The sequence below is a fragment of the Trachurus trachurus genome, assembly GCF_905171665.1.
Source record: "Trachurus trachurus genome assembly, chromosome: 11".
NCBI lineage: Eukaryota > Metazoa > Chordata > Actinopteri > Carangiformes > Carangidae > Trachurus > Trachurus trachurus.
The window spans coordinates 18,464,204-18,486,342 of NC_139904.1; the positions used below are offsets into that span (position 1 = coordinate 18,464,204).

The 22,139-nt window shown below is 43.2% G+C and overlaps 1 protein-coding gene across 2 annotated transcripts in view; it reads left to right on the forward strand.

Annotated features, from left to right (window-relative positions):
- The window catches only part of ripor2 (RHO family interacting cell polarization regulator 2), a 55,888-nt gene that overhangs the window by 11,566 nt on the left and 22,183 nt on the right, over positions 1–22,139 (forward strand). Inside the window, exons 1-2 of one of the 2 annotated variants that reach the window (XM_083982304.1) lie at positions 814–1,085; positions 19,484–19,604. In XM_083982304.1, the coding sequence (XP_083838430.1) occupies positions 19,510–19,604 (95 nt within the window). In that variant the 5' untranslated portion in view covers positions 814–1,085; positions 19,484–19,509. Of the gene's footprint in view, positions 1–813; positions 1,086–19,483; positions 19,605–22,139 lie in introns of those variants that run through there. The other variant, XM_083982303.1, reaches the window with a different exon arrangement.

Genomic DNA, 22,139 nt, shown 5'->3' on the forward strand with positions numbered 1-22,139 from the left:
AAGGTCTAAATTTACACCTAAAAGGCTGGAAGGCTTCTCCGTCCAAAAATGGCCCAGCAAAGAGAAATATTAGAGACAGTTCATAAGGTGACAGCTGGTTAAATTTGGTCCCCCTCACTCCCCCAGGCTGGACTCATGTGTAAGTAGAGCAGAGGACGGACCAGCCATAAGGCCTGTAGCAGACAGTACAGTACTACACTAAAAACTCTGCATGTGTGAGCAGTGATATAGCAGATGCTGAGGTCATGTCAGCACTTTTTGGACCAAGAAACGAGGATTTTGGTCGCCTGGAGCCTATGGACAGTGTCTGTTTTTAAGATCAATTTTCATACTTCATACATAAAAACATCTTAATACGATTCATTATTATTGTGAAAAAAATAATAAAATAAATAAAATAATAAATTTCCTCTTATTTTAGCTCGTTTCCTTGTGAAAGCAGGAGGATATACGCTCAAGGAAATGTAAAGCTGCTGATAAAGCTTGATGTGACATGATTTGTTTGGTGGGAGAGACACAGACAGACAGACAAAGAGAGGGACAGACAGGGCACACTCCAAGTCTAATTTATGCTATCAGGTGGCGTGCACATTCACAGACATACGCGTGGACGCGCAGAAGCCCACCACCACTCACACACAACAAGGGAGAGTTGAGGATGGGGGGGGGGGGGGGTTGAATACAAAAACAGAGCGACCCCGCCCTCCCCGTGACATCCTCAGCCTCTGATTGGCTGCGCCGTTGAACGGGAGGAGCGCCGCTAACGCAAACTGGAATGTGTGTGAAGGGGGTTCAGTGTTTGCTGCTGTGTGAACGGACGCTGCGTCGAGACTCGATCAGGGAAACAAAACCTCGAACACCCATTGCTCATTTGGGCGATCGGCTCATCTTTTTTTTTCTTTTCTGGGGAACTGAAAGACTCTTTTTTTTTTTTTTAAATTTGCATCCTGAGCCGCAGTGAGATTTCTGCACTTTCTCTCTATTTTTTTCTTTTTACTGTTTTCTGTTTGCGCATGGATGGAGAGGCGCAGGTAGACGGCCACAGACGCCACTGAGGAGCCACTTGTGTGAAGTTTTTTGGAGAGGTAAGTCCGAGCATCGCAACTTCCTGAGAGCTGAATGCGTTCAGTGAAAGTGGACTAGCGAGGTGTGAGGACTGTGGTGTTGGTGGTGGTGGTGGTGGGGGACGGGGGAGGACCTCCTGTCTCCGGGGTAAATGGAGTAAAGCTTGTTCTCCGGGGCAGTGGGTTAGTGGATCAGAGCGAGGCGTGGGCTGATTTCACTAAGATAAACTCACATAAACAACCAAACCGGCTCCTTTATGAAGCAGTTTCCTCATATGAACCTATTGCTCAATCAGGGGTAATCTTATGGTGTATCATGGTCTGTATCATGGTCTGTATGCTGGTTTCACGCTTTCCTGTCATTTTAATAAAGTTGGACTCAAAAAGTGCAATGAAACAGTGGAGATTTTGGTGACTGCAACACACTCAGTTTGATGTGTTTTGTCGTGAGCTGTCGACTTGTCAGTGAGTCCTGTTGACAGATGATGTAGCCTACAGTTTGTTGGTGATGTTTTACCCTTGAAGGCGTTTTGTGTTTTGCTGGAGACGTGTGTGCAACAACTTTGAATGTTATTGTGGAGCTTTCTGTCAGTGTGTGAGTGTGTATCAGTGCATGTGGGTGTGTGCTCCTCCAGATGACAGAGAGAGACACACACAAACACACACAACACACACACACACACACACACACACACACTCGTGATGCTGCATGTGAAATGTGAGAGAAAGAAACCAGGTCAGTGATTTTAAAAATGCCCCTCCAGGTTTGTTGAGGAGGACGAGGGGGTCAAAGGGCATCAGGTCTTTTGTCCTGTGTTGTTCATGGATACCACCTACAGTGGATCTGGCAGCTGAAGCAGAGCAGATAAACACAGCAGCAGCAGCAGCAGCAGGGTTAGTCTGTGAAGAAAGCAGCCTCCTCTGTTCTGTCAGGAGATATTTCCAATCGTTATCAGCGCTTCTACCTGCCAGATGGTCTGCAAACCACTTTTTTGGGGAGGTAGAAAAGTGTTAATATTTAAAAAAAAAAATCCAGCTCCTTTTTAAAATCCTGCCAACTGAGCTGATGTTATCTCTTCAGCTGCATGTAGTCCAAGTTGATCAAAAACAACAGTTTCCTCCCCCTTCGACATCACAAGCCTTCAATTCTCAGCCTCAGTGCACTTGAAAATAAAAACAAAACGAGGGGAAAATCTTTCGCCCATATAACCATCGCAGCCTGCAGCGAGGCTTTTCCCTCGGCTGCTCATGCTGTTTTCTGAGGAGGAAGGGAAAGAAAGAAAAAAAAAGGCGTTTTTCAGGGCTAAATGTTCTTTCAGTGCCGCGCCAGGCTGACTTTGATATGGTTAAGTGGAAGTGCTTTGCTTCCCTGCCAGCCTGTTTGGGCCGTGGTTAAGCTGTTTGAAGGGGGCTGGAGACGAGGGGGCAGTGTGTTTGTGCCAAGCCGAGACGGGCTGCAGGGATGCAGGACCGGCGTCTGTTCCCAGACTCTCACACACAGGCTCTCCCTCACCTTCTCTCTACTTTACCCCAGCCGGCTTTTCATTCCCCGCATCTGCTCCCTCGGTCTTGGCCTTTTTTTGTTTTTCCCTCTCCCTCTCTTGTTTCTGTCTGTCTCTCTGTCTCTCTCTCTCCATCTCCCACTTTCTCTGCCTCACACATGTAGGGACAAGCACACACACACACACACACACACACACACACAAAGTCATTTATTCCTCTTTCTCTCCAAAGTCTCATTAAAGAAATTATGACTGTGTGGTTTGGAGGAAATTCAGACGTTCCCTTGTTTTATTGGGTCCCCCCCCCCCCCCCCCCTCTCCAAACTACTAAAACACAACACCATGATGTTGACGTTAAGTGGATGTGATTTTTAATTAACATCAGCATCACCTGAACACTTTAGAGGAGGGTAACATGAGGCTACAAACAACTAACACTTATTTTCATTATTTTCTTTATTGAGCCTTAAGCGTTGCCTCTGAACTTCAGTTTCACAGAGTCTTTGAATGCCTCGTTTTATCCGACCAAAAGTCCCAAATCCTAAAAGTTTACTGTCATACAACACAAGGAAAAACACCAAATCTTCCAGTTTGAGGAGCAGGAACTGGAACTGACTCATCAACTTATCAACATAGGTCAAAACAACAACCTGATAATGATCAGCACAGAAACTGTATTCGCTCAGTTTCTACCCCATGGCGATGATATTATCAAGCATCTTAATTTGACTCATTTGACTAAACTCTGAGACTTGTCTTGTCAAGCAACCAAACAGCAGCTCAAATATTTCTTTAGAACAATTACTTTTTTCTTGATGATCTTGTCTCTTGATCTGTGATCAATTATTTTTTTTAACTGTTTTGCTCCGGGACACAGTTTAGAGAGTTTAAAGGAAACATCTCATGTCGTCTCTTGGGCCAGGGATGGGAAACATGCGGCGGTCATCTCGACACGTCATGGTTCCTCGATGATGTGACCGTGGTAATCGTTTGACTCTCCTTCTAGTGTCGTCTGCAGGTCAAAGTTTTCAGTGATTTATCTCAACATCTACTTGATGGATGGCCATGAAATCTGATACAGACACTCACGGTTCCCAGACAACGTGTCCTAATGACTTGATTTTTTCCTCTAGAGCCACCACAAGGTTCATTTTTCGTTTTTCTCCACAACTTCTACTCTATCTACCTTTGCTCAAGTACCATCATCAGCTCTTGATTTTAATTTGGCCAGTGAATTAATTCAACAGAGGCAGATTTTGAAGTCTCTATAACTGACAAACTAAAAGAGGAAGGAGAAATATGACCTGGAGGTGCATTGTTCCAGCAGCCACGATGAAGACTTCAGTGCTTTTAAAGCCCATCGACATCTCACATGTGAGCACTTGACCTTTTTCGTTCCTAGGAAACACCCACTTGCAGTTCCCGGGAATATTGCCTTTGTGTGGGTGGGACGCTGTGTGTGTGTGTGTGTGTCCATTGCATGCAGATACATATGTTTTTCCATCTGAGAGCATACGTGTGGTTTTGGTAGTGGGTGCATGGGCCTTGCATTCTTACAAGAGGAGTGCCTCCTTAAAAGTTTTCACAGCTGATAGTTATTTCATGAGGCGTGTAGGCTGCAGAAAGTCAAAGCGCTCCGCTGGGAAGGGGAGAGAAATGATTTCAATTGGAGGCTTTTGCCGCTCTGGATGCTCCGTCAGACTTTAATGATACAGACGACTTAAATAATGAAGTCGAATCTCCCGCTGAGTTTTCATGATCCAGACTTCCTATTTTAACTTGACCCCACAGTCTGTGTCTGGGAAGCTGCTCTGATCTAACCGGCAAGAGGTTGAGCTGGTTCTGGTTCTTTTGATGAAACTTTAATGTTCTCTGTGGTTAAATGGGTCATTCGCCTTACAGATATAAAAGTCACTTATTTTATATGCCCATCACAACTGTTACCGCTCAACTTTTCACACCTGTAGGTGAAATCTTGGGTTGTAGTGTAGTAATCTGACTTAGAGGGTCCGTGCTGTCTCGCTCTGAGTCGGAGGTTATCTGGTCTCAAGATGACGGTCTGGCCTTGTTCTGCCTGTCTCAACACATCCCACAATCACAGCTTCCAGGGGTTAGTGGGAGGTATTTAATGTTTGTTGGGGGAATTTCTGGTGTCAAGAAGGTGGGCTGTGGTTGTTATACTGGGGGTAAGAGGAATGTGGAGGGAGGGGCCGGGGCAGGCAGGGTGTGGACTGGAAGGGGGACTGGGACACTTAGACGACCAGATAGCGGAGCGGAGGTGGTATCTCTGGGGAGGGGAGAGAAGAGATGAAGACGTTAAAGTCCAAGAGGCGGATTTTTTTTTTTTTTCAGTCATAGCGACGTGGTCCAAGGGAGCGTCGACCCCCCCCGACTACTTTGGTCTAGACTGAAATATGTCAACAACTGTTTGATAGATCACCATGAAATTTATCCAGACACAGTCGCAGACCCCAGAGGATAGATCCTACTGCGTTTGGTCGTCTCCGCCCCAGATCAAAGTTTTCACACATCCTGTGAGATACATCAACACTACTGGACACACTGACATATTTATGGTCCCCAGAGGATGTATCTTTGTGATCCCGTTGTACTGTCATGAGGTTCACGGTGAGTGCCTCAGCAAATATATGATGGATTACGATGACAGTTCGCACAAGTTACGTCTTATTTTCTTTCACTCTTTCCCTGTGTGTGTGTGTTTGTCAGTACTTTGAGCTGTGCATCACTCAGTGTGGCCACAGCAGCATTAGCCTATAGTGTAGTTACTGAGGGATGAGCCGCCTCGAGAGGCATCGGAGATTTTCGGGGCTGGTGGCTTAAACAGCGCCGCTTTCCCACAATCCTCGGCTCAGACAGTTGCTGTGTCTGAGAGAGGAGATCGTACGAGGAGAGGAGACCACTGGCGGTTACATCACATGAAAGTCAGCATGTGCAGGCAACACATACACAACTACAGGCTTGTGTGTGTGTGTTTTCTCCAGACCACATGAGTAAGAAGTAGTGATGTATGAAAAATGAAAACCAGAGCAATTATGTGCTGCTAATGGACTAATGAGTGCAAAGCTCTGTGTGTGTGTGTGGCATTGGTTGGGGTGAGTGGGTGCACGTCTACTCTTGGGTTTTCCATCTTTATTATTTTACTTTTTTTTCTCTTCCCCTCCCTTTCTCTCTTCTCCTCTGCTTCCTCCTCTATTCCCTTCCCATCTGTCCCCCCTCCTCCCCTCCCTCCTCTACTCTCCCTCTTAGATACAGACGAAGAATTTATGGAACGGGGTTTGAACCCATCCTCACCCCTCCTCCTGTTGTCTCCGAGCAGATCAGGGCAGCAGTCTTGGGTGTGTGTGTGTGTGTGTTTGGGGGGTGAAGGTGTGTGTGTAATCTGCTCCAACTGCACGACCATGCTATGCTTGGCCACATGCACCACATGGCACATGCTGTAGGCTATGTTATGTGCGAGCGACACATGATATTTGACATACTGGCACACACACACACACACACACACACACACACACACACACACACACACACACACACACACACACACACACACACACACACACACACACACACACACACACACACACCTCTGGTCGGGGCAGCTGGGAGCTGTAGCAGCGTTATGATTGCCATAAGCGTTTTAGTGTCCTAAGCTGATAATCTGTCTGTTTTGGTATTTGGTGGCTCCCTCTGCAGTGTCCAGCAGCTGGAGGACACATTATTGGTTCGTGTGTGTGTGTGTGTGTCATGATGTTTGTTTCTTTGTTGACCTGCTGTACAGTTCTGACAGACTTTGTTTTGGCACTGGGTTTCACATACAGTCCGTGACACCTTTGCATCTTCTTGTGAGGAGGCTGTTTGCAGTGCACCTGTGTGATTGGTTTCCTTCTGTCACAAAGTCAGGTTTTTTTTTTTTTTAAAGCACAAGGAAGTGGGTGTTCCCGTTACCCAGCTGCCTCGGGGTGGCCGCGACACACAGCTGTGTGATGACAGATGAATCGAGGAGGAGGGAAGGGTGGAATGACACCGCTCCTTCGTCCCGAGGCGAGTCATCGTGAGGATGACTGTTCACTCTTTGAACTGTACTTCTCCTCCTGCAACAACATTTTGCCTTAAAGGTCGCAGCTGCTCAGTTTGATGATAATGTTTTGGGTTCCTTCATAACCCCCAAAACTCCACTGTTGTTGCTGGAAATGCAACTACTTTTAAATTATTGCTAAATTGACAGAAAATAAATCTTTAATAAAGACGTTTTTAATAATTAATTTCATCTTTTCAAAGGGGCACTTCAGTAAAATTCCCAGTCTGGTTGGGGGCTCTACCTGTGAAAGCAAGTTTTATTATTTATTTTTGTGGTGAAAGCATGTGAATTGTAGGATCCAGTGTTTTGGTTGTGACCATTAAATCTTCAGTTTTCCACAGTGAGTTTATAGATTCTTCAGATAGATAGATGAACAATACTAAATGTTATGATAGATAGATAGATAGATAGATAGATAGATAGATAGATAGATAGATAGATAGATAGATAGATAGATAGATAGATAGATAGATAGATAGATAATATGGACATGGTCTAAGGTTGAAGTACTAAGGCTGCAGCACGCACTCTTTGAGTGACTCTTGACCTTTTCTGCACAGATTCACCCCTCTCTCCAGTGTGTATAAGCGACAGAGAGGTCGGGCTAGTGAACAGCACAATGGATGACAGAGCATCAAAGTGGCTGTGTTACTGTAGCGTTGTCCACGGATGCACAGACTGGCTTGTTTCTCTCATCTGTGTCTGAATCATCCCTGTTCTCATCACTGGGACTCTGTGCCTCCACTGTCGCTGTTAAAGTCTGTTGTCTTTTTGTTTGTTTCATTCTCTTTTCCCATCACGAGTCTCCGCTGAACCCTCCAACTTTCACAATCTAAATAATTAATGCTAATTGGTACAGCTTTTCAGTAGTGAGTGAGCTCATATGTGTGTGTGACGTTGTGAGTGTTTAATTTCTAATCTAATGCCCCACAAGTGGTCATGGTTGCAGACTTAAAAAATGCATGTCATATTTTCTCAGTGGTCCCGCTCCCCACTTTCTCTCTTTACTCTGTCTTTACTACTCCAAACAGCACGATAATCTCCACAGTTAGTTGAAATATTTAACCGTGAAACCTCAGTTTAGGGAGAGAAGGAACAATTGTGCCCTACAGTGGATTTCTCTTCCAGGGAGAGGTAATTTTAGGAACACGTGAAAGTGTCTTTTTTTTCTGTCATTTTCCCTTTTCATCCCCCTTTTCTCCTACAGTGGGTTTTTTTCATCTTTATTCAGCTGCTCTGTAAATTGTTATTCTGTTGTCAACAGTATGGTAATGGTTTAGTCGTGGCTCCAGGAGGAATGAGTGGGACAGAAATCCACCGCGACTTCTGTGTGTAAATTACACCCACAGTGTTTAATGCATTGCTGGTGAGGGATAGTTCGCATTTATGGACGTACTATGAAATGACTATAACCAGGAGGCAATAGAAACAAAAGACATGAAGCACAGATGAATGTAGACCATACTACGTTTATTTGTCTGCTGTCATGGACATATCAGCTACAGTTGTATAGCTTAAATCGCTGCTTTCTGAAACCAAATATTATATTTAGTGCAGTTTTTCATACACTCTTTATTGTTTACATCTGAAAAACAGCTCAAATCTTAAGAGCCGTGTCCTCATTTCTGAACATCTTGGCTCTATATCTTGGTATTTGGTGATTTCCCAGTTTCTAAATACAATTGTTTCCTTAAGCCCAGGGAGCACCTCACCCTGTCCTGCCTCCTCCCCAGCTGATACATCGCAGTCATGAATCGTGGCAAACTCGGCAGCTGGCTGGTTTTCCCATGGCTGGATAATTCACACGTAGCTGTACACCACTATGAGCTTGTATTATCACAGTAGCTGCTATCAGTGGAAAGACTGTTTTCTTTTGCCGCTAAAAATAACAAATGGAGCTGAAATAACCGGCATAATCCTGTTTGTACGGTAACTGCATTCCAGCGCTGCAGCATAGGTGGTCACTTTGAATCAGACTCACACATAATAATGGGCAAAATAAGGAAGTAGAGCAAGTGGGAAACTGGTTTTCGTGCTGACCCAAATTAAGAGAAAACCAATATACAGTAGGAGTAATATGTGTGTTAGTGAATTTCGTGTGGTTTACATTTTAAAGAGAAGAGATGGAAAACCTATGAATATGAGTGGAGATAAGAAGACATCCTCTCATCCAGTGAAGGGAAATCCACCCTGAAGGACTTGGAAAGTTAGACATCGCCGACGGTGACGTTTGATGCAAGACTTTGTTTCCTCATTTTGTTGGTGCAATATTTTACATAGACATTTACAAATCCCAACGCAGCTTGAAGATGTTTGTTTTGTTGATAATGTTCTTGCTCTTAATGTGCTGATAATGTCTTTTGCTGTCATGTATAACAAATGGCTGAATAACAGAATAATCTGGCAGTTCTCGTAGGGGAAATTCTGGGAAATATAGGACATTGTTAAAGTTAAATTCCTCTGACCACAGTTGTAAGAAGCTGGCAACGATGCCTCTGTGTCTTGGAGTGCACCTGTTCATCGCTGCAGCCAGGTGAGAAGTTAAACCACTAAAAGGTAGAAGTGGTAAACATGACACCTGTGATAGAAGCTGTGAGGCTTTAAGTTTATGCCGGTTTGTCTCCAGACTGCAGCTCATGATGATTTTGTTTTTCAGCAGCAAAGACTTTCAAGACGTTCTGCTGTAAATCTCTCCAGTTCTCAGTCACAGTGGCGGATCAATTTAACAAATCTACATGGGTCTGCATTAATAGTCTTTCAAAATGTGAACTGAAATCTGGATATCAGTGTGTGTGATTGAGCAGGGTGCGTTTGCTATTGCTGTTGTGTTATTATTGAATTGTTAATTGTTATTTTCTAAGCGTGCATTGACACCGAGTGGCTCATCCTGCTGAAATAAAGTGAAGTGAGTCGTATTGAAATGGTGTCACGATGTCCCACTTTGGCACTCTGCATGACAAATCTTCATCAGTAGCTGAAAGTAAACAAGGCCGTGGCTGTGCAGCGGTGTCAATGATTCGGTCGCAGCGTTGCTTGATTTGCCTGCAGCGTTTAGTAACTTTGTTTTCAGTGTGTGTCGACGCATCATGTGCTGCTGGTTTAAGCCCCTTTCTCTCATCAGCTGCTGCTGCTGCTGCTGCTGCTGCTGCTTTATACTCTACCGCCTAATATTGTATAAATGTGGTAAAAATAATCTTGGGAGTCCATTAAATGTGCATTTACGGGTGTGGCTTACAGTTGTCACAAGTGATTACATGCCGGTCTCCGCTGCTGAAATGTCAGTGGCAGCTGCCTGAATGTAACTCCAGTCCAGACACACCTCGGTTCATCTGGTCATCTGTACATTTAAATGCCACTGCATATCCTGGCCTTAATTTCTCCTGCACACGCGGCCCCACGAGGACACTCACTGATGACCTATAATTAGAACAGAGTGACTATATCGCATGTTAACGATATGTGGGGAAATCTGAACACACACACACACTGGGGGTTAGAGAGCAGTAGGTGCCTCTGAACACAGGAGAAATGTCACTGATGTGGACAGAAATGACCTTTGGTTCTTGTTGAACATTAGCGGCTCAAAAGAGGAATATAATTACCTGCAGTGATTGAGGTGAAGCATGTAAGATTAAACCTCTACAGCCCGGATCAGAGAAGTGAAGGTGTCATAGGTGACGTTGGCTTGTGTGTCTTTCTACAGCTTATTGGAAATATTTCTGACCTGTCTCAACTTTCATGTGACAGAGCTGGCACTGGCCTATATACACAGTCAGGCACACACAGCAGACTCTGTTCGATTCCCACAGTTTGGCACTCGCTGCAGTCACATCCAGTTTCCTGTCTGGATGGTAATGAAACTGTTAAGCTGCATCAGATGACTGAATTGTTTGTCAGATGATTCTGGTTAATTCTATTTCTAGGCCAGTGTATAAGGTTGCCCTCGAAATGCTCTGTGTCTTTTGTTTTGGTAAATTCACCACGAGATGAAGTCTGAGGTCAGAGGAGTCTGATTATTTAGGTCAGGAAGTCAGCAGGCAGCTTGAATATTGTTGTACACAGAGTGTCCTGATACGCAGGAGGAGGACACTCTACTGTGGCCTAAAATAAACTCAGCCAAGCAGAAGAAAACAAAAAAATAATTGTTGCCACCTCCCAAGGAAGGTTATGTTTTCACCCATATCTCTTTGTTGGTTTATTTTCCAGCAAAAACTGCTGAAGTGTTTTGCACTGATCTCAGTGGAGGGATGGGTCATAGGTCAGGGAAAATAATTTGCTGTAAATTGGATTTTTTCTCTCTCAATTTGACAGTGGCCTTGGTGGAGGCCGGTGCTCTATTAAATTTCTTCTGCTTGTACAAAACACACAGGGCTCAGACTTACCCCTCACTATTTATTATTGATAAGAAAATACTTTTGGTTAAAAAGAAATAGTTCTGCAAGTACCTCAAGACCACTCTCACGTCATGTCTGTGGTTTTGACCTGACGGTACCGCTAGTGGCTAGAAGATGTAGCTTAGCACAAAGACTGGAAACAGGAGGAAACTGCTAGCTTTAATTAATACGATATTATGAGGCAATGGGTTAATAAGTAATTAAGTGTATTCCTCAAAATATCTTTTAAGAGGATGTGTTTTTTTCAACAAACTTTGTTTAAAAAAACTTGTGTTCCTCATGAAGAAGAGAGGAGTTTGTCATGTAACAAAGTTTACATATACAGTATGTAAGTCACTGTGTCCAGATGAGCTGTTATTCATTCACTGACACAGGCTGACTTCAAAAATGTGTCATCTGTTACTTTGTTTTTGACAAAAACAACAATCCGATCCACGACAAGCGCTTGCATTCCTTCAGGAATTTTCTACCACTGTGCTTTGACAAAGGGGCATTGTTCACATCTGTAGAGACGACTATTGACTGATTCTTTTTGTACCTGAGGTATCGTCACCACATACCGGTGTCACACAGGACCTGTTGAAATGTCTATGTTCTCCACTGGTGTTCAGTGTGTTTTATGTGATGGGATTCCTGGAAACACAAGCTGGTAACTCTACATCTGTAGTCGGGGGGATATGTGTCATTCATCATCCCACAGGTGATGGAGTCAAGGTGACTTCAGCCATAACAGGGTCTCTGTTCTCGGCTTCAAAGCTTTTGGTGAATTCCTGACTGTCACCAGAACGTGTTATTTATAACATCTTCTTTCGTGTGTGTGTATGTGTGTGTTTATACATGTGGATATATTTTACTACCCGGTACCAAGATGAGGTTACAGTTGTGAAGACGAGCGACTTCAGTGTCACTTGTTATTTATGAATTACTCATGGACTTTGTTTGACCCTAAAAACAAATCTTTCTACCCACACGCAGTGGAAATAAAGAAAAAACCCACCACTGATGTATTGTATTACTTTTAAGCTGATTAAGCTTACTTGAGCAGTTGCTTCATCTGTAGTCATATTCATGGCCAATTGATAAATGTAAGTCAAATCTACACTCTTGTTTGAGCTGTATTTTTGGTATTATGAAGTGCTTCACTTTGTGCACCAGCGATTTGCTAACTGTGTCTGTCAGCTCTTTGTTGCAAAGTAAGCAGTACTCGGTAGGGTTTTAAAGTTTTATCAGTGAAAAGAGCCTGCTGCAGCCAAAACTGATGAGAGTGGCAAGAATGGGCCAGAATGGGAATTTTGCAGTGAACTCAAAAGATGTTTAAGCACCGTTCAATTCATCGCCTTTATTATTTTAATTGCACGGTGTGCAATAAAATAACGTCTCTAATGGTATATATAGTAAACATCGCTAAGTAGACACATTACAGTCTGCCAAGTGCAGCTGAAAGGAACAGAAAGTCGAATAGACGAAACCACTTTTTTTTTTACATGTGATAACATTATAAAACTGTGAACTATAGCAGTTTTAATCTCTTACATCCTGTCAAAATAGTGTTCAGTAAACTCCAAATGATTCTTCATTGATCCAAGATTTGATCCTTTTTCAGTCGGCTCTGATAGCTGAACCATTCTTCTTAATAAAGGTGTCTCATCCATCGCCTCACTCACATGCTGATATTGGTATTTTTCAGCTGTGCACTGTCATCCAACAACTGTTTCCTCTCTGTCTTTTTAGTGCCTTTGAGAAGCCTCTTAGCAAAGATGAGTGAGTCCTTCCTCTTTTCCTCTACGCTGAGGGTAATGAGCTCGTGCTCCTGAAGTCATTCTGCCTTGTTAAAGTGAAAATGGCCCCTTCTTGAATTCAGTTAAGAAGCAATATCACAATCTCTCCGGATGTGAATCTAGATGTGAATCTACGTACATGTACGCGGCTCTGGTGTCACCTTTCATAAACATGACTGTGTGTGTGTGATTAGGCTCCTGTGTGAGCCCTGCAGGCTGATTTGTCAATGTCACACGATTTGTCCTCAGGGACATTTGGATTTGAAACATGTTCGTTCCAAAACGGTGAGCAGGTTAATGGGATGTGAAGGATGTGGGATTAAAACATGCCGCCTTTCATCTCAACATGAATCTTATGCATGCGTGGAATTATGTTGAAAGTTCAGGATGTCTTACTGTGAGTCTTAAACGTGAACTTGCTCATTCTGAGGGAATATTTATGGGGAACTTTTCATTTGCATGCAGTCACTTTGTAGTGCAACATGAGCAGGCTTAATAGACCTTACTTTCTTTTTGACTGTGGTGCAAAACAAGCTGCTGTGCTTAAGTAACAAACGCAGACAGTGTCAGGTGTCTCACCCTGTTGTTTTCAGTTTTGAACAGGATTACAGGGGCAAAAAAACAAAAAAACAAGACCGAAGCAGTGTTGTATGTTTTGGCTGAGAGATGGAAGCAGCAGCCAGTTTTATCCCAGTTTGGAGCTCTACCAGCAGTTATCCTCATCACTGAACCAGTTCACACAGGCATCAACACAAGTGTGTGTGTGTCTAAGTGTGTAGCACTAGGGATAACCGAGCAGCTTTCAGGCACACGCTTGCAACCTGCAGAGTGTGATGGAACATAGTCTATTTTGAGTTAAATGTAACATTATTTGATGACTATAACTATAATCTCTTGGATATGTTCGTTTTGGATTTGCTGATTGTTTGTTTGTCTCATAACCAGACATCTGCATCTTTTCATCCTCTTCATCTTGTATAAAAGCTCTCGTCATCTCTGGCTTGCTTTATTCTTTAATTTGTTCCTATTTTTATCTGCAGCTCCTGTCATATTAAATACAAATAGATGAAAATAGAAAAGATTCAAGATGCCTTTGTGGCCACATTTTTTTGTCTGGAAAAGATCTCGATATAGATTTTTTTTTTTTTTCCCAAAAAATGAAGGATTGGTGCTTTACAAGCCTCGGCCCGGTAACATGAGGGCGTGTGTCCTACTTCTTGGCAGTTGGCTCATAACCATTGTTTTACGTAAGACACTTACTTGTCTGCTGTTGCCATGGTGAGGCTAATTTATACAGGCATCAAGAATTAGGCTCCTGTTGTTAACATGCACTGTGGGCTAAGGCTGGCTTTTTCACATAAATACACACTTGTACACACTTGGAAAGAAACACACACACTCAGAGGATTATTCATGATTTAACAGTGTGTGTGTGTGTGGTGTGTGTCTGTGTGTGCGCGCAGCTGTTTGTGAGTTTGTGCGAGGCTCCTGTATAAAAGAGGAGAGTGAAGTGGGCACAATGAGCAAAGTGCGAGTGTGTGTTTTGTGCGGGAACACTTAGCAGCAGACAAGTAGCTCAGAATGACTGATGTGATTATCAGTGAGGAGAATTCAGATACGCTGCTGCAGAGCAAACTTAGCATACTGCAAAACTTTGTGCAGAAAATACAAAAGCGCTAATGGCTCATACAGCGTCAAGAAAAGAGTAAGAAAGTGACTCCCAGTGTCGCTCGCAAGAAACATTTGAATCTGTGGCTATGTGAGTGCAGAGGAAACAAAGACTCAACATGCACCGTTACAACCTGCAAGTTAAGGGTGATGTGACAACACAGATAGCCACAGGCGTCAACAGGTTAATTTTAGGAAGACTACCCGCTTCTCTCCTTAGTTTGCTGCTGGAAGAACCCTCTGTAAAGCAAAGTGATAAATGGAGGAGAAAACTTTTTTTTCTCTATTCTGTCACCTGTTAGTTTTGTAAAATGCTGATTTGAGCATCACAAACATTGTGACTGTAAAAAATTATAATATCAATACAATATCCACAATGAATATTCATGCAAACATAACTTATCTCATCGCATTTCAAAAACTGCTTCTTTAATGGCCTCGACCACACACACACACACGCACACACATTTTGTCAGGCCTGGCAATAAATCATTAATGCACTTGCGGCAAACTGCTATTACATGAGTTGTTCTGCTCTCTCATGCCAGTCCCCCTTTCACTAGCTTGTGTTCTTTGCTTGTGACACGAAAAAGTGCAGGCAAAAGTTGTTCTATGATTCAGTGCTGCACTCAGCTCTTTGTGAGGGAATGTGTTGTGTGTGTGTGTGTGTGTGTGTGTGTGTGAAGGGGGTATTCATTTAAATGTGAAGTTTTTGTTCAAGGGCCATGCTGAGTTGTGGGAAAGGTTTTGGGAAAACCCAGAAGTGTGAAAGTTTAACATGCCACTCATGCCAAAGTGTCCACCACAGAGACACAGCAACAAGAGAGTAAAAAAACAGGGTATAGTTTCTTTAAATCTCAGTAAATTGCCATTTTCATTTTACTGGTAAAACATTATCGGATTAACTAGCAGCTATTTTCATTATTGTTTATCTGTAGATTATTCATGCAGTTGATCTTTTTGTCCCAAAATAAATTTAAGAGGTAAAGCGGTAAAGTCCAGTATGATGTCTTTATGTGTCTTTTTTTTAGACCAAAAGCCAAAACATATAAGGTTTGCTTTGCAACCGCAACCTTTGTGACATTTTTGTTTGAAAAACAACTGAGAATGACTTCATTTCAGTTTTGATTTGCAGACGCAACATCTTTGTTCATTCAGGTTGTTTGTAAGAGCTCAATAAACCTCTACAACTTAGATGCTGCAGACGATTTACTCTGTTGAGTCATGTTTGATAATAAAAGTACTGGATTTTTTTTTTTTATGAGGGAGAGAAGAGAGTAGATGATTATCTTTTTTATAAAGTGCCACATTTATCCAACAGTGGGTGAGTGAACCCTGAAAATAAATGTAGGACAAACATTGAATGAATTTCATTCAGCACCCAACAGTCAGTGTTAGATTTGAGTGAGCAGGCTCTGTAAGTCTGAGGTAAATATTAAGCTGTTTTCTGCATGTGCTCTCTGATGACGGTACTCAGTGTTATTCCCTCGAGTCCTCATCATGGGCACATCGCACTGCTTGCACCGTTTGGGAACATCAAGGCATTGAAGGGACGTGAAACTGAACAGTATCTACCATCTGGTATCATTGTGTGCTGATTTGAGTTCCCAAGTGTCCACATCTTCTTGTTTCCTTATCACCCAGCTTCGTCTAAATCCTCAGGAAATGATGGGGAAGTGTCACTGTCCTGCGATTACCCGGGGGAACATTAGGTAACAAAATGTACCGTCATTTGCCTCCCACTGCTCTTCTTTTAGAAGAGTGAGTCAGAAAGTCAGAGACAAACAAGGCAAAGAACTGAGCTGGTGCACATCCAGAGACCAGAGTGAGCTGAAAGGCTTCGCAGCATCAGAACAAATTGCTGCTCTCCTCCACAGTCTTTTTTCCTGCTGTCGGCTGTAATGAGAGCGAGGTGCTAATGCAATATTAGTAATTACTGTCTGTCAGCAGAGTCATATCACAGTTATATGACCACATCATGTTATCGCACAATTTTCTGCTGTCCAGATTAATATTTCAATGTGAGTTACAGCTTGCTAATGCAACAATTACTACAATTTGAGGCTTATTGGTGCCTAAACGTGCGACACAGTTAAAGCCTCTGATGGAAATCGGAAGTCAGATGTGTGCTCTGTTGTATCTGTAGCCTCACCCGACAGCAGTGTCAGGGTTTATTGACAATCCATAGACTATACTTCTACAGAACTACAGTTGGGGGGAAAGGTAAAACACTGGAATCAGAAAAAAATCAGCTAGTGTTTAGTTTTTAAAACACATCAGGCAACATTTGACTTTCTCTCTCCTCAACAAGTTGCTAGGGTTGAATGGAGGAGACACAGAGCAACAATACAATTCAATTGGACTGATTGGCACTACTACGCCATTCGAGAGTTGTATTCAATCCAATAAGTTGTGTTGTTTTTCACAAACTCCAGATGGACGTGTGTTGGTCTTTAGCTGATAAATGCTCCACTCTGTTCTCCACATAGTCTCTAACTTTGTCAGTCTGCAGGAAGTTTATAATGCATTGATCAGAACAACCTTCTGCTTCTGCTGAAAACACAGTTGAGAAGAAATTGTCTGAAAACCAAAATAGTGAATTAAAAAGCTGGAGGAAAACGGTCATTCCCTAGCAACAGGTTTCATATCACATGGCAATGTTACACTAAGAATTATTGATTTGTGCAGCTTTAATATCGTCCTGATAATGATCTTAACTCCTGGTGGCACAAAAAAGAAAAAAAAAAGTTTTCTCCTATATTGTCTTATCACCAGTATAGAACACGTATACATGTTTGTCTGTCTCTGAGTCACAGGTATCAGGGTCCTCAGTGTTAAGGTAAGCTATCTGCTATTAATAGCCTGAACAGTATCAGTCTCACCAGCCTATTGTCCCCCCACTGCAAAACACAGATCTAGTCTTTCCCGAGCCCCGTGTCAAGTCTTTGTCTTGCTCTCTGTCTGTCACACACAGACGGAGGAGATCAGGTTGCCAGTTCAGTCACTTGTAGCACTGCAGTGAGTGTGTGACATGGTTTGTCCTCTGGAGACAGGAAGATGGATGGATAAGTGGAGAAAAGAAAAAAATAAAACAGGGCACGTGCAAACAGAGTGACACCAAAACAGACCGGGAAAAAAATGAGTGTTTTGCTTGTCGCTCACTTTGACAAAGTTGTTAAACTGGTAACTCTGCCGGATGTTTTCACTAGATTGTGTGAGGAAGAGAAACAGAGTTGCACACTGAGGCTTCACAGGCCGATTCTTCCGCTTGTTAGTAAAGTTTAATTTGATTTGACAAATCTGTGTCTCTCTGCATCTCCTCCAGGCGTTTCTGTGTTTCCAAACTTTCCTTCAGCTCAGTTGATACAGATTAACAAGGCTGGAATGACACTTCTCTGGCTGGCTGCGGCTTTTACAGTCGCCTCACTGTCAACATCGAGGTCGGCATGTTGGTCACTTGAGCCGGTGCATAGCTCTGTATTTACTTATAATCTCTTAATTCACTTTACTCGTGCCAAAAAGTTCTTCCTCCAGGCGTTACTTCCTGATGGCCCTTGAACTAGCAGGGCCGTTTGCCACTAAGCCAGTGAGTGATGAGCTGATTGTTTTATATTAGGCTACATCAGAGACAAAACAAGAATCAAATACTATTGAATCAGAGCAAGCAAAAACGTTGTCCTCAGATTGTTAGATTAGCTCTTGTAGCTGAGGGTTGTTCGCAAAATGATCTAAATCTAACCCTAGCTGTGTCCTAATTAAGGGGGTCGTATCGTTCAGAGGCTGCAGCTGAAGACTGACTGCACCACAGCGATCATGTGACTGCCCCATTTCAAAAGTTCCTTCAAATCCCAAGATGCATTGCGTGCCGTTAATGGAAGAAAAGAACATGGACAGAGAGACATTGATTTGAATTTTAAAAAAAGCTAAAGGTACAACTGTTAAAACCACAGGCCTTAAAACCCCATGTTTTTGTGAAATGAAGCTACGTGTTTTTAAGGTTGCTGGGCAACGGGGGCAGTGATACCAGCTGATGATAACACCCTGCTTTAATTCTCCTCTTAGATGAGACAATCTCTTCTTTTTTTGTGGTATCATGAGGCGACGGGCCGCTGTGGCACTAAAGACACACTTTGCCCCATGATCTGGACTAAATCTCATCATGCTGGTTGAAACTGTGATTGAGTTATCTCAGTGGATTCTTCTCTCTGGGCTCTTGATCTCTGTTAAGTCATTATCTGACAGCTATAGATGGACGTTTTCTGTGTCTATTTTCAGCCTGTTCCCCAAGTGCCCATCGTGAGTCATGTTGCATCCCCAGGTTTAAAAAAAGGTTGAAATCTGACAGGCTCCTGCAGCTAAATATAGACTCAGTGATAAAAGATGTCTCAACTGCAGGAGAGGCTGATTAGATAACTCAGCCACAGGACGGTGGGGTGGTCTTTCTGGAATTCATTACATGTAGAATTAGGTTTCAAAGTAGCGATAATGGCCTTTGTATTAGTGACTTAAACTTGTGCCACATCTAGGGCTTCATAAACAGCTGATGAATTACTTCTTCAGAGCAGGCAAAGTCTAAGTTCAGGTAGCAAATGTGCACAAAGAAAGTGGAAGGAGTCGTTAAGTGACCCGTGTCTGAGGTTTGAAATGATGAAGTGGTCACAGTAGAGGTATGTTCACAGCTGAGTGGTGACAGGCAGACCACAGGAGTCATGTTTAGCACAGGCTCTGAATGCTGCTTGTCCACATCGCTCATGGCGAGCATCACCAACAGTGCCTACTTTGTGCTACACTGCACAATGCTCCAGTTAACCTCTGTGATCACATGGAGGTGTCGCTGTTAACTGAATGAGTTCATAAGGTGCTTCTATTGTTCTCAGGATGTATGACTGACCAGTATCCCTCACTTGTTGTTTAAATATTGTCAATGAACTTGTGTGTAACAGAGTCGTGTGTCCTTTTTTTCTTCTCTCTCCAGGAGTGTCGTCCCACATCCCAGAGATCATGGCGGCGGGCACCCACTCCCCCGGAGGGCCCAATGGCATAATCCGAAGTCAGTCCTTCGCAGGCTTCAGCACGCTACAGGAGCGACGCTCGCGGTGAGCAGAAATCTTTACAACGGTTAATCTGTAGTCAACTGATGTTACTCATTTCTGTTATGACAATTCAGCGTGCGATCGAGACACTTTGCTCTAAAAACCTGCACCGAATTGATTTTCCTCAAAGTACTCACATACTCAGAAAAGGTATTGATCTGGAGGTGAAGCTTTGGAAAATAAGTTAATGATCCCCAACATGACAATGAAACTGAAAGTTAACAAATCAATATTCAACAGCAGATCAGGTATTAAAGAGTTGCTTTATTATCAATCTCTTCAATGGCTGTTCCTCTGATTCAGTGTGGTACTCCTGTAAAGAGGGAGTCATTCAAAACAGTTAAAAACATTGGATCGAAACAGCAAAGCCAAGACCGAACACTGGATCCTACAAATCCCATCATGCAACATCATAGTCTTTAATTATTCACTCACTCACAGAAAACATAATTTATCTGTTTCCTTTATGACCAACTTTCACAACAAGACTCAGCACGTCCTTGTACAGAAACTGAATTCTTCAAGAGTGATGATCTCTCTGTTGCATCATTGCACAACTAACTCAGTTTCCTGATCACAGTTTCAGTTAGAGCCGTAAGTCGCTGCTCGTGAGAAGTTAGAGATCAATAGAGGTCATGAGAGATAAGAGTTTTTATCTGCTTCTCCACCCTCCTCGACTTCCTGTGTGACGGCTCGCGCTCCAAGACAAAGCCCTCTGTCATGCTCGCATCATTCAGATCTTGGAAATATCTTGTTGGATTTTAGACTCTCAGCTGTTGGTGTCTGGTCCCGCTGTGAGAAGCTATTTGAAGACACTGTGGCGCTCCTCTCGCTGCTCAGACACTGAACAGTGTAATTGGCTGGAATGACTCGGGTTGTGGGGGCGACTGACGGGCGGCTGACAACTTCCAATTCTGATAATGAGCGAGGTGGAGCGCTACAGACCCTCCAAGGCCACTCGACTCGGTGCATGTGTGTGTTTATGAGCAAAAAGACCTTCCATGTGTGTAGTGTACCCATGTGTGTGTCTCGTGTGCGCGTTTACGCATCCATGCATACTGCACACTCTGCAGTTTGTGTGCAGGAGTGCAAATCCACAATTAGAAGTCAGTTTGGAATCGTGTTAGTATATACGCATGTGTGTTTCTGTGTGTGTGTGTGTCGCTGCCAAGAGACACTACTGCACCACAGCTTGTGTGACCCCAAGGCTACTCAGCGCTCTCATTCAGCGTTGCCCTACATTTGTGGCAGCTTAGCTCAACTTGTGCTTGCGTTTTCCTGGCGCGCAGCAAGACGTGGCACGTTCCAACTTGTCGAGCGCTGGAGACGGTTGTCGCCATGTCCCTGAGATGACTCTAGGATCGTTTCATTAAGTCTGGGGGAAAATGTCATTTGTCAGCTAAATCTGTAATGGCTTTAAAAGCTGAAATGTGCATGAGCGGGTGAGATGATTGTGACCTAAAATGGAAATGATGTGAAGAGAAAAAGGCTTGTGAGGAGGCTGCGCTCTACAGAAACAGAGAAACGAAGGCTTAGACATGGTGTCACTCGTTCTTGATTGGCAACTATGACAGTCCTTGACATTTTGATTGATAATTTACTAAAAACGTACTGAATTTTATACAGTTGGGCAATAAGAACAAACAAGGACATCACCTTGTGTGCTCTCACTATGAACATAAATTCACTATTTGCAGCCCTGCTTTGACATTAAACACCACGATGTTGACAGATTAACAATTAATGAACATAAAATGTATCACAAAAAAAGATAACAGATCAACAGTTTTTCAATCAAAAATCTAATTTAAGTAGTTTAAATATTGCAATGCTTACACATATATATTAATGAATGCACTGGCCTCCCCCCTTCAGTCAGCCAACTGCTGGAGGATTGTGAGGAAAACACTGAAGAACACTTGAATGTCATTTATGGCCCAGAGAGTGATGCATGTGTGTGTGTGTGTGTGTGTGACTTCACTCCAGCAGAAGATGAATGGCAGCCTTAACATAGGTCAAACAGAAAAAGCGAGTGGTGGGGTGAGGGGGTGGGGGGTGGTGGGGGGCCATGTTTGTATGTGGTTGCGTGTATTTGCATGTACCTGTGATTTAGCACAACCCTGTGACTGATGAAGAGATTCGGCGCTGAGGTTATGCCGGGAGTTTGAGTAGTTGCATCAAAGCGTCAGTGCTGTATGACTGAGTTATCTCAGTGCGAACAGAGTCAATGAGCCCTCTCCATCTGTCAAATGAGATAAATTCACACAGATAGCAGCTCAGAGGCAAGTTCAGGATGCCGAAAAATAATACAGAAATCTCATCAAATGCTGCATCATTACAGGCAGCCTGCAGGCCGCATACTGTGATAAATATTTTACGTGGGATTTAGTGTTGTCTGAGTCTGTAGTCTGAGCCACTGTATGAACTTTGTAGTGCAAAGCAGATGTTTAAGTTGAGATGGTCCTTCGCTCTCCTGCTTGTGAACTGAGAGTTTTTGTAAATGTCTTGAAGCACAGTGTTTGACATCGTTGCACAGAA